Here is a 13,015-nt window from a genome sequence, read left to right as displayed (position 1 = left end):
ATGAAGAAACCATCAAATACGTACAAATTTCTTCAAACCGTTCCCATTTTGTATTTCTTACTCTCTTCCCATTAAAACCAACTCAAAACAATGTGGATCACTGACACTGCAACCTTTAATCACAACATAAAACATACCTAACCAAAGTATACTACCATATTTCTACGTATTCGAAACAACTGTAAAAAAAAAATCACAGGAGCATTTTACAGAATTAAAATGCCCATTTAAGTAGGAATGTTTAGATATCCCAAGACATCTCAAATTACTTTTAAAAATGTCACAAAATTAAGATCAATATAAATTAGCTAGCTTTGACTTCCAAAACAAGTAAAGTGCCAGACAGCATTTTATATTAAGAAAAGATTCCCAGGAAATCTGTGAATGCAGGGGGTAAAAATTCCAAAAGAATAAGAAATGTCACAATTTCCTTAACACTGCAATCAAATATTCTTCACTGAGAACATGCAACTGTATTTTCCTTGAAAAACAATAAAATTCCAGCTAATACTCGCACGGAATGGTACTTCACTCGCTGCCATACTCTGCTGCCCTCATACTCTCTGCCACATTCTACAGGGCTAACTTCTGCCATCTTAAGAAAGCTTCCTTGGATCCCGGGGCACGAGTATCCTACTTCCCATTTTACATCTTGGGTCCTCCAACTCTGTACTGTTTACACTGGAGGTCAAAAACTTGTACAAAGTCAGTAGTAATTTTTTTATGTTTTAATGATAATGTGAAATAATAGTAAGTATATGCTGAGAGACTACCACGTTCTCTTTTGTACTGCCATCACTGACTGATGAAAAAAATTACTTTATAGAAAGCTAATGAAAACACAGAGAGAGACAATCTTCAGATGTAAATGATGAGTTCTTGCCAAATGAATACCAAATGATGTCACAGCAAACTATGAATGAAAATGTCAAGGTATTTCTAACAGAGCAAAGGGATAAGAACACTGAGTCATCGAATTAGAGGATAGATACGCAGAACTCAAACGAAGACCTGTGACTGGGAAAGGGGAGGATGGGGAGTTATTGTTTACAGGTTACAGTTTCACTTTGGGGCAATGAAAACAATGTTCTGGAGGACAGTGGCGTTGGTTGCATGACAATGTGAAAGTACTTAATGCTACTGAACTGTACACTTCGAAAAGGTTAAAGTGGTGAATTTTATATGTATATTTTATCATACAAAAAGACAACCAAAATGTCATTGGTCCAAAAAGACAGACAAAATGTCATCGGTCCATTTCAATTAATGATGCTGATTTGGATGATTTTGGGTTATGAATTTTACTGGCTTTGTAGTTTTATTATTTGCAAATTTGTCTTATTAGCATAATTTTTTTGGCCAAAAGCAGAGGTTCACAAGAAACTTGTCCCTTTTAAAACGAATCTACATGAGCCCTGGCTGGTGTGGCTCAGTTGGTTGTGAGCATGGTCCCATGAACCAGAAGTTTGCAGGTTCAAGTCCCCATCAGGGCACAAGCCCGGTTTGTGGGCTCAATCCCCACCATAGGGTGTTAGCTGATCAATGTTTCTCTTTCACATCTATGTGTCTGTTTCTCTCTCTCTGTCCCCCTCTCTCTAAAATCAGTAAGAAACATATTTTAAAAAAATAAAACAACTCTACATGAGACTTGACTTTAAAAGTCAATTAAGCTAGCATTCTGGGAAGATGGTGGAGTAGGAAGCACCAGGAATCTGTCTCCCCATGTAGACAACAATTGCACTGGCAGAATCTGTCTGACATAATTTGTTATGGGATATACAAGATAAAAAGACATAAACTGTGACATTTAAAACATAAAATGTAGGATAGGGGTATAAAATGTGAAGCTTTAAAATGCATTCAAATATTAAATTGTTAACAATTTAAAATAAGATGATTACAAATACAAGATGTCTCATGTAACCCTCAAGATAACCACAAGGCAAAAACCTACAGCAGATATACAAAAGAGAAAGAGAAAGGAATCCAAACATACCACCACAGGAAATCATGAAATCACTAAAAAAGAGAGCAAGAAAGAAAGGAACACGGAATTACAAAACCACCAGAAAACAACAAAATGGTAATAAGTACACACCTATCAATAATTACTTTAAATGTAAATAAACTAATTTCCCAATCAAAATACACAGATTGGTTGAATGGAAGAAAAAACAAGACCCATGCATATGCTGCTCACAAGAGGTTCACTTAACACATAAGGATAGCCTGGCAGGTGTGGCTCATTGGTTGAGCACCAACAGGTTGCTGGTTCAGTTCCTGGTCAGGGCACATGCTCAGGCTGTGGGCTTGATCCCGTGGGGAGCATGCAGGAGGCAGGTGATCGATGATGTTTCTCTCTCATCAATGTTTCTCTCTCATCAATGTTTCTCTCTCATCAATGTTTCTCTCTCATCAATGTTTCTCTCTCTCTCTTCCTCTCTCTCTCAAATCAATACAAACATTTTTTTTTTTTTTTTAAAGACATAAGGATACACACACTGAAAATGAAGGGATGGAAAAAGATATTGCATGCAAATAAGTACCAAAAGAAATATGGGGTACCTATATTTACCTAAAATAGACTTTAAGACAAAAAGAGTGTAATAGGAATAAGACAGTCATTACATAATATTAAGGGGTCAATCCAGTAAGAAGATACAATATTTATAAATATTTATACATCCAACATGAGAAAACCTAAATATATAAAGCAAATATTAACAAATCTAAAAGGAATAAGACAGTATCACAATAATGGTACAGGGCTTTAATACACCACTATCATCAATGGATAGATCATAAACAGAGAAAATCAGTAGACAACACTGGTCTTAAAGGAAACATTAGATTAGATGACCCAACAGACATCTACAGAACATTCCATCCGAAAGCAACACGACACACATTCTTCATAAGAGCACATGGAACATTCTCCAGGATAGGTCAGATGTTAGATCACAAAACAAGACTTAATAAATTTAAGAAGATTAAAATCATATCAAGCATCTTTTCCAACCACAATGGACGAAACTAGAAATCAATTACAAGAAGAAAACTGAAAACCCAAGCTCATTTGGCTCAGTGGAACATTCTCCAGCATAGGTCAGATGTTAGATCACAAAACAAGACTTAATAAATTTAAGAAGATTAAAATCATATCAAGCATCTTTTCCAACCACAATGGACGAAACTAGAAATCAATTACAAGAAGAAAACTGAAAACCCAAGCTCATTTGGCTCAGTGGTTACAGCACCAGCCCATGGACTGAAGGGTCACAGGTTCAGTTCTGGCCAAGGGCATGTACCTCGGTTGCAGGCTCAATCCCCAGCCCTAGTCAGGGAGCGTGCGGGAGGAAACCAATCTATGTGTTTCTCTCGCACAGATGTTTCTCTCTCTCTCTTCCTCTCTCACTCTCTCTTTTTCTCTCTCTCTCTCTCCCCCTTCCACTCTCTCTGAAAAGCAATGGAAAAAATATCCTCAGGTGAGGATTAAAGAAAGAAGAAAACTGAAAAATTCACAAATATCTGAAGATTAAACAACTTTCTACTTAACAATCAATGGATCAAAGAAGATATCAAAAGAAAAACCAAACAACACTTTGAGACAAATGAAAATATACTATACACCAAACTTATGGACTGCAGCAGAAGCAGTATTAAGGGAGAAGTTCACCCTAGCAGGTTTGGCTCAGTGGTTAGAGCGCCAGCCTGTGAAATGAAGGATCCCAGGTTCAACTCTGGCCAAGGGCATGTACCTCACTTGCAGGCTCGATCCCCAGCCCAGTTGGAGCATGCGTGGGAGGTAACCAATCAATGTTTCTCTCTCACATCGATGTTTCTCTCTCCCTTCTACTCTCTCTGAAAAGCAATGGAAAAAATATCCTTGGTGAGGAATTTAAAAAAAAATAGAGAGAAAGAGAGAAGTTCATCATAATAATTGCCTACCTTAAGAACCACAAGATATTACAAATAAAAATCCTAAATTTACACGTCAAGGAACTAGAAAAAGAAGAACAAATGTTAGTAGGAGGAGGGAGATAACAAAGATCAGACTGGGGGGAAAATGAAATACAAACTAAAAAGGCAATAGAAGGAAAAAAAAAAATCAATGAGACTGAGAACTGGCTATTTGAAAAAATAAAACAAACTAAACTTTAGCTACACCCACCAAGGAAGAAAGGGAGGACTCAAACAAATAAAATCATAACTTAAAAAGGAGATGTTACCACTGGCACCAAAGAAATACAAAAAGTCATCAGAAACTACTATGAAAAGTTATATGCCTAAAACTTGCAAAACTTAGAAAAAATGGAAAAATTCTTAGCTACAACTTACCAAGGCTGAATCATGAAATAAAAAATCTGAACAAACCAATTACTAGTAATGACATTAAAACACTAAACAAAAACCTACTTAACAAACAAAAGTTCAGAATCAGATGGCTTCAATGGTGAATTCCACCAAACATTTGAAGAATTAAAAACAGAAAAGGAAGAAACACAAAACCAGGCATAGGCACTATAAGAAATGAAAATTACAGGCCAATATTGCTGATGAACATAGATGCAAAAATTCTCAACAGAGTATTAGCAAACCGAATTCAACAATACATTAAAAGGATCATACGCTATAATTAAGTGGGATTCAGTCCATGAATGCAAGGGTAAATAAAACATCTGTAAATCAAAAGTGTGTACCACACTAACAAAATGAAAGATATAAATCATATAATCATCTTAATAGATGCAGAAAAAGTATTTAATAAAATTCAACATCGATTTATAATGGAAATGCTCAACAAACTGGGTATAGAGGGAACATAACAACATAATAAAGTCCATATATGATAAACCCACAGCTATTATCATACTCAATAGTGAAAATCTAAAAGCTAATCCTCTAAGATCAGGAACAGGACAAAGACGCCCACTTTCACCATGTTTATTCGACATAGTATTAGAACTCTAAGCCAGAGCAATTAAGCAAGGGGGGAAAAAAAACAACCAAATTAGAAGTAAAATTATCTGTTTGCTATGATCTTATACGTAGAACACCCTAACAATTCCACACACACACACACACAAAATACTGTTACAACTGATAAATTCAGCAAAGTAGCAGGATACAAAGTCACCACACAAAAATCAGATGCATATCTACATGCCAATAAGCAATTTTTTTTAATCCTCAACTGAGGACATTTTTTTCCATTGATTTTTAGAGAGTGGAAGGGAAAGGGAGAGAGAGACATCAACGTGAGGGAAACACATCGTATGGTTGCCTCCCACAAGAGCCCCAACTGCGGAGCTGAGGATCCTGGAATCCAGGTTTGCGCCCTTGACCATGAATCGAACCTGCAACCTTTAGGTGCATGGGCGGATGCTCTAACCCAGTCAGGGCTTTTTTTTGTTGCTGTTAATCCTCACCTGATTCAATGAAAAAAATTCAATGAAAAAAATATCCCATTGAATTTAGGGAAAGTGGAAGGGGGAGAGAGAAAGAGAGAAAAGGGAGAGGGAGAGAGAGAAACATCAAGAGACACATCGATTGGTTGCCTCCCACGTGGGCCCAGACCAAGCTGGGGGTCAAACCTCCAACCCAGATACATGCCCCTGACCAGGAATTGAACCCAAGACCTTTTGGTATACAGGCCCATGCTCTAACCACTGAGGCACGCAGGCCAGAGCAACAATCTGAAAAGGAAATTACAAAAACAATTCCATTTACAACTGTACTGAAAAGAATATAATACTTAGCAATTAATTTACTCAAAAAGATAAAAGACTTATACAATGAAAACTATGAAATATCACTGAAAGACTTAATATTAAAGAAGACATAAATAAATGGAAACCTATCTCATGTTCATGGATGAGAAGACTTAATATTATTAAAATGTCAATACTATCCAAAGCAATCTACCTATTCAATGCAATCCCTACCAAAATCCCAATGAGATTTTTTTGCAGGAACAGAAAAACCTATCCTAAAATTCATATGGAATCTCAAAGAATCACAAATAGCCAAAACAATCTTGAAAATGAACAAAACTGGAAGACTCACACTTCTTGTTTTAAAACTTATCTCAAAGCTACAGTAAACAAAATAGTGTGGCACTGGCATACATACAGATCATACATACAGGTCAGTGGAATAGAACTGAAAGCTCAGAAATAAACCCTTGCATATATGGTCAAATGACTTTTGACAAGCATGCCAATACCATTCGATGGTGGTAGGAAAACTGGTTATTTACATGCAAAAGAATGAAGTTGGACCACTACCTAATATCATATACAAACGTTAACTCAAACTGGATAAAAGGTCTAAATGTAAGACTAAAACAACAAAATTCCTGGATTAAACGCAGGACAAAAACTTTATAATATTTGGCAACGATTTCTTGGATGTGACAGCAATGGCACAGGTAACAAGAGAAAAGATGAACAAAAAATGGGACTTCAAGAAAAAAAACTGTACTTCAAAAGACACTGACAGAATAAAAAGGCAACCCATAGAAAAGAAGAAATATTTGCTAACCACATATCCGTTAAGAGATTAACATCAAAAATATTGGGAACTCCTAGAACTCAACAACAAAAAAACAACCTGATTCAAAAACAGGCAAAGGATTTGAATAGACATTTCTCCAAAGAAGATATACGAGTGGTGGATAAGTACATGAAAAAATGCTCAATAATATTAGGGAAATGAAAAAACCCTACAGTGAGCTACAACTTCACACCCATTAAAACTACTATAAAAACAAAAACAGAAAACAAGTGTTGGGGAGGCTGTAACCTTGGCAGACGGCTGATGGGATGTGAAACGGTGCACCACTGTGGAAAACAGTGCTGCAGGTACCTCAAAAAGTTAGAAACAGAATTACCATATGATCGGCAATTCCACTTCTTGCTGTCTAACTGAAAGAATTAAAAGCAGGGTTGCAGAGATATTTGCACAGCCATATTCATACCAGCATTATTCACAACCGCTACAACATGACAGCAACCCAAGCACCCACTGACAGATGAATGGATGAGCAGAATGTTTGTACATACAATGGGTTATTCAGCTTGAAATAAGGAAATTCTGCAAGATGCTACAATACAGATGACCCTGCAGCTAAGTGTAATAAGCCAGTCACACAATGATGCCATTTATATGAGGTACTAGAGAAGTCAAATTCAGAGAAAGGAGAATGGTGGTTGCCAGAGGCTAAGGGAAGTGGGGAATGCAAAGTTACTGTTTAGTGGGTATACAGCTTCAGTTTACAAGATGGAAAATTAGAGAGACGGATGGTGGTGGTAATTATACAACATTACAAATGTATGTACCATCACTGATCTGTACACTTAAAAATGGTTATGGCCCGGCCGGGTGTGGCTCAGCGGTTGAGCCTGGACCTAGGATCCAGGCGATCTAGGTTCGATTCCCAGGCAGGGCACATGCCCGGTTGCGGCCTTGTTCAATGACTCATCATTGATGTTTCTATCTCTCTCTCTCTCCCTCTCCTTTCCTCTCTCTAAAGTCAATATATTATATATATGTTTTTTAAATGGTTATGATAGTAAAATGTATGGTGTTTCACCACAACAACAAAAAAGGGAAAAAACCAACTTGGTACGCAGGTCCCAATCTTCCTTCTCCACCACAGTGAAAAGAAACGTCATAAATCCAAACACCCTGGGCTCCTGGGACCTTCCCAACTCCGTCACCGAGGCGCCCGGACTGCATCCAGTGCCGGGCTAAGGGTACCCTCTGCGGGAAGTAGAGAAATAACTTTCCTCCACGGAGTGACAGCACTTCCCAAACTTTCAAGTGCGCATAAAATAGCGCGGGGTCTGGTTAAAGCGCGGACTCTGACTTAGCAGGTCGGGCGAGCCCAGCATCTGCACTTCCGTCCACCTCCCCAGTCACGCCCGGCCTCCAGCTGCCCACCGCCCCACACGGGCACGCAACTGCCACGCGCCTACGACGCGCTCTCCCGTCCACGGCCGGCGGGCGCCCGCCAGGCCCGCCGCCCACGCGCCCCGAGCCCGGGCGAGCGGCGTGACTGCCCCGCCTCGGGCCCTCCGCGCTCGGGCGGGGCTAAGCAGCACCCACCGCGGAGGGCCGCCGGGTGCGACCCCGGAGGAGGCGCGCGGAGGAGCCCGCCCTCCCGGCCGGCGCGCCGTCACCCACGGACCGCGCCTGCGGCCAGCCGCCAACACGCCCCCTGGGGGGGCAGCACCGCCTCCGGCCCCGCCCGCGTGCGCCGCGGCGCCCCGTCCTCGGACCGCAGCCCCGCTTCCCTCACGGCGCCGCGGGGCCGCTCGCGCTCCCGCCCACGGGTGGGGCTTCGGCGACCTCTGCGGACAGGTCCGCAACGCCCGAGAGGACGGTCGCGCGCCCGCAGGACTGAGCAGGGCACCTACTGGACTCGGGCCGCGTCGCCCCCGGGAGCCGGCAGCTCCTCGCACGCCCGCTTCAGGGCCGCGACCTCGGCTTCCAGGGCGCGCACCGCCGCCCGCTCGGCGGCCATAGCGCGTCGCCAGCGGAGGCGGCCTGACCGCCGCGCGCCCGCCGGCGCTTCAAGCGTCGCGCGCTCCGGGCGGGACCATCCCAGGAACTCAGCGGGGGGGGGGGCGAGGGAGGGTGCGCGACGCCCGTGCGACGACCCGAGCCCGCAAACTGTCCCGGGCACCCTGCCGCCCCGCAGGCGGCCACAGCCGTTCCCCTGCAGCCCCTGCGCTGGGAGAGAGTCGGTTCGCTCCGCCCGAAGCCCTAGGTCAGGGCGGCCCTCCCGGCTCTGGTGGAGTTTGGAGCAGCCCAACCGCGGGCGTGGCTGAAGAGTAGCTTCCGGGACCGTGGGACGGGGAGCGTCTCATTTTTTTCTTCCGCTCTCTCACTTCCGCCGACCCAGTCCCGGCGTGGATAAACAGGCGATAACCCTCTTAAGAAAGAACCATGGAGTTATATTGGAGTCTTCAGGACGTTGAGGGAAGGGTGGCGGAGGCATCGCGGCATCCCAGACGACGGGAAGCGAAATAAGCTCTAGGGAACTGAATATGGTACGGGAACCTTAGGAGGCTGAGTTGGAAATCGGGTAGGAAGGAATAGAGACTCCGCCTTGTGGGGCACGTGACCAGAAGTTAGGCGCCTGGGGGCTGCGCGTGGAAGAAGGCGTGCCAAGGGGTCAGTTTGGGCCCCGGAAAGTGCCCGGCCGCTTGGCCTCTCCTGTTCCTTCTCGCTTGGCGGTCCTCGGGGCAAGGAGGCCGCAGTGGGTAGGTTGGGGGCAGGGGAGCCTTCTGTCTAGAACGCCAGCCGTACCTCGGCCTCTGGCGCTGTTTGGGGGTCTAGAGTGGGGGAGTCGGCCAGCTCTTCGGAAAAGGCAGGGTGTGGCCGCTGAGCGCCTGTGGGTGCTACGGCGGTTAGAGATCTCATAGGACCTCAAGTCTCCCAGCCTCTGAGGAGAGACAACCAGTGAGTCCTGGCTGCCTGTAGCTATTTCAGCCAATTGAACAAGACAGGGTTGAATCGAATATGAGCAGTTTTATTTTCCAATATTGCTGGCAGCATGGGAGAGCAGGTCGTCCACAAAAATCTGCCGCTTACCCCATAAGCCATCTGCTTATGTTGGGTAGAGGGACAAAGATTACATGGGGAAGCAGGCAAAAGGAATAAAAATGGGTAAAATGGTTGCACATTACATGCTCTGTGGCCTGGGGGGTTGCAAAGAGTGGGCTCCTCTGGGACTCCATTGTTTCAGCAACAAAGTTGTTAATCTTTCCATGATGGTAGGCAGTTCTCTGATGAGAATGAACTGCATTTTGAAGTTAACTCCAGCTGGGTCAGAATGTGCTTTCTTTCATCAGAACAGCAATCATGGTTAACAGAGCATGATTAATATATCTTATAACTGTAGTTATTCCCCACTATTCTATTTTTCCCCTAACATTCCCCACTGTTATTTCTGTCATCTCATATCTGTGAGGTTAGTTTTATATGAAAAGTGTTACCCAGCTTTACTGCATTTGCTTCTGCTGTGAAAGCAGTCCTTGGGGGTGGAGTACAGCAAATGCAGGATCTAAAAAGAGGAGGACATTGAATACAGCAGCAAGCAATCAGACTACAAAAAATAAACAGAAAAATTAAAAAAAGAATTTCCACAACCCAGACAGGCTGGGTAGCCAGAAAGTTAATGTGGATAAGTCAAATCCAAAAGAATTCTCATTATTTTACCTTTGAGATGGTTTCCCTAATTTGTTGAATGTTGTTTTCTATTAATTGAGAATTGTCAGAAAGGTTAAAACAGCACATTCCTTTAAATTCCTCACAACCGCCCGGCCGGGCATGGCTCAGTGGTTGAGCGCCAACCTAGGATCCAGGCGATTGGGGTTCGATCCCCGGTCAGGGCACATGCCCTGGTTGCGGGCTGCAGCCAATCGATGACTCTCATCATTGATGTTTCTATCTCTCTCTCCCTCTCCTTTCCTCTCTCTGAAATCAATAAAGATATATTTAAATAAATAAATAAATAAATATTCCTCACAACCATGATGCCACAACAGCAAATAATCTGTTGCTGCCCAATTCTCTAGAACTGCCTCCTTGACGTGGCTCAGCTCTTGATTTATCCCATATATAGCCCTAGATGTGGCATTCCAGGCTTTTACCGTGCTACAAGCCAGGCAGGTCATATCTACATTAAGGGAGCCTACCATTACTGGCATAACAAAAATGGTTAAAGCAATATAGTCAGCAGGACTCCACAGGTGTTGATCCTTGTTGCAGTCCAGTGCCATGGTTGCAGGCTTGATCCCTGCAGGGTGTGTGCAGGAGACAACGAATCAGTGTGTTTCTCTCACATTAATGTCTCTCCCCCTCCTCCATTCTGAAAAGCAATGGAAAAAATATCCATGAATGCGGATTATAAATAAATAAAGGGGGCTCTACCAGTTGCTCAGGAAGGAGGATAATTTCATGTTCATTTATTTTCCAGCTGTTTTTCGTTTCTTTAAACCCATTTCTCCACCCTTCCCTGATGTGAAACAGAGTATTCTGAGTGAAACTGGGTCAAGACTAGGGTAGGGCAGGTATTAACGGTAACAAATGTTCACCATTAGCTGCTTCCTTTGCCATTTTGTCAGCAGTCCTATTTCCTTTTGCTGTCACTGTGTCTTCCTTTTGCTGCCCCAAGCAATGAATTATAGCCACCTGGGCAGGGCTTAAGACCACTTGTAATAAGTTCAGGATTTCTGATGCGTGCTTGATGTCCTTTTATATATATATTTATATAATTATTGATTTCAGAGAGAGGAAGGAAGAGGGAGAGAGAGATGGAAACGTCAATGATGAAAGAGTCATTGATCGGCTGCCTCCTGCACGCCCCCTACTGGGGATTGAGCCCAAAACCCAGGCATATGCGCTGACCAGGAATTGAACGCGATCTCATTGATCATAGGTCAATGTGCCACCACTGAGCCACACCAGCCGGGCTTGATATCCTTTTTGTTGGCAGTCAATATCTCCTTCCATATGGCCCCATGTGCATGTAAGACAGGGAAGGCATATTTGGAGTCTGTATAAATGTTTGCAAACTTTCCTTTTGATAATTCTAATGTTCTGGTAAAAGCAAATAATTGAGCCTTCTGTGCTGAAGTCCCTGGAGCCACTGCCTTAGCCTCAATAGTTTCATCCAATGTGACTATCATGTACCTCGCTTTCCTCTTTCCATATTCTATATAATTGCTTTCATCTACATGTAAGGTCCAATCAGTCCCTTCTAGTGGGTAATCCTGAAGATCCGACCGGCTGGAATATACTTCTTCTATGACCTTGACACAGTCATGAGATGGGAGTGCTGTCAGATTCAGAAAGCAGTATAGCAGGGTTAAGGGTACTTACAGTTTTGAGTATGACATTGGGATTGTCCAAGGGTACTGTCTGGTAGCTTCCCATCTGCCCTACTGTCATCCAGTGGTTTCCTCGTTCTTCCAGTACGCCCAGGACTTGATGAGGCACCAAAATAGTGATCGGTTGACCAAGAGAGAATTTCTCTGCTTCTTGTAGCAGCTCACAGGTGGCCTCCACCACTCTTAAGCATGCTGGCCAAACCTGAAGTGTATGGTCTAATTTCACAGACAAGTAGGCAACAGGCAGTGGGTGGTCCCCCTGAGTCTGAGTGAGAACCCAAATCCAATTCCTTTCCTCCTGTGCACGTACAGATGGAAAGGCTTCAGCATATTTGGGGGGCCCAAAGAAGGTGCTGTTGCCAGATGAGCCTTTAAGATCTAAAAGCCCCATTCACATTCCTTATCCCAGTCCAGAGGACTCTTCTCTGCCCCTTTAGAGCCTTATACAGGAGTCTTGCTGTGAGTTAGAGATCCAAATGCGGCAGTACCGAGGAGTGTTGAGGACAGAGTACGTGACCCCTGTATCAATCAAAAATTCCTTTTTTTGTGCATCTTGGTCCTCTTCAAATGCACCCAGACCCAGCCGAGGGAACCACAAGCTGTGGGGCACTGATAACTCCAAACAGGGTACTCAAGGCTAATCACAAACAGTGTCTGACATTGGCCTGCATCAGGGATGATCCAAAAAGACTGGGAATCCTAGCAGATCTACCTAATACATACAAACAAACCCAAACAGGCAGCCAAAATGGGAAGACAAAAAACAAGCCCCAAATGAAAAAATGAGAATTCTTCAGAAGAGATAAAGGAAATGGAGATAAGCAATCTATCAGCTATAGAGCTGAGAATACTAATTGTAAAGATGCTCAACAGCATGAGAAAAGATATGGAAACTATGAAGGAAACTAAGAATGAAGGAAATAGCAGAAAAAATGCATTGGAAGGCATAAACAACAGATTAGTGGAAGCTAAGGATTGGATCAGCAAATTAGAAGATGGTAGAAAAAATCAGAGATTAAAAAAAAAATTGAAAAATAGGAGGACCGTTTAAGGGAGCTATGGGACAACATGAAACATAACTATTTGCATCATAGCAGTGCTAGCAGGTGAAGAAA

General features: G+C 43.1%; 1 protein-coding gene across 2 annotated transcripts in view; it reads right to left on the bottom strand.

The window, feature by feature from the left end:
* The window catches only part of CENPP (centromere protein P), a 215,107-nt gene extending 206,417 nt beyond the window's left edge, over positions 1-8,690 (bottom strand). The window contains exon 1 of one of the 2 annotated variants that reach the window (XM_081150855.1): positions 8,421-8,690. In XM_081150855.1, the coding sequence (XP_081006981.1) occupies positions 8,421-8,527 (107 nt within the window). In that variant the 5' untranslated portion in view covers positions 8,528-8,690. The remainder of the gene's footprint in view (positions 1-8,420) is intronic. The other variant, XM_081150854.1, reaches the window with a different exon arrangement.
* Positions 8,691-13,015: the final 4,325 nt, after the last annotated feature.

This window comes from Miniopterus schreibersii, assembly GCF_964146895.1.
Source record: "Miniopterus schreibersii genome assembly, chromosome: 11".
Taxonomy (NCBI): Eukaryota; Metazoa; Chordata; class Mammalia; order Chiroptera; family Miniopteridae; genus Miniopterus; species Miniopterus schreibersii.
This window is presented reverse-complemented; position numbering and strand designations above follow the sequence as displayed.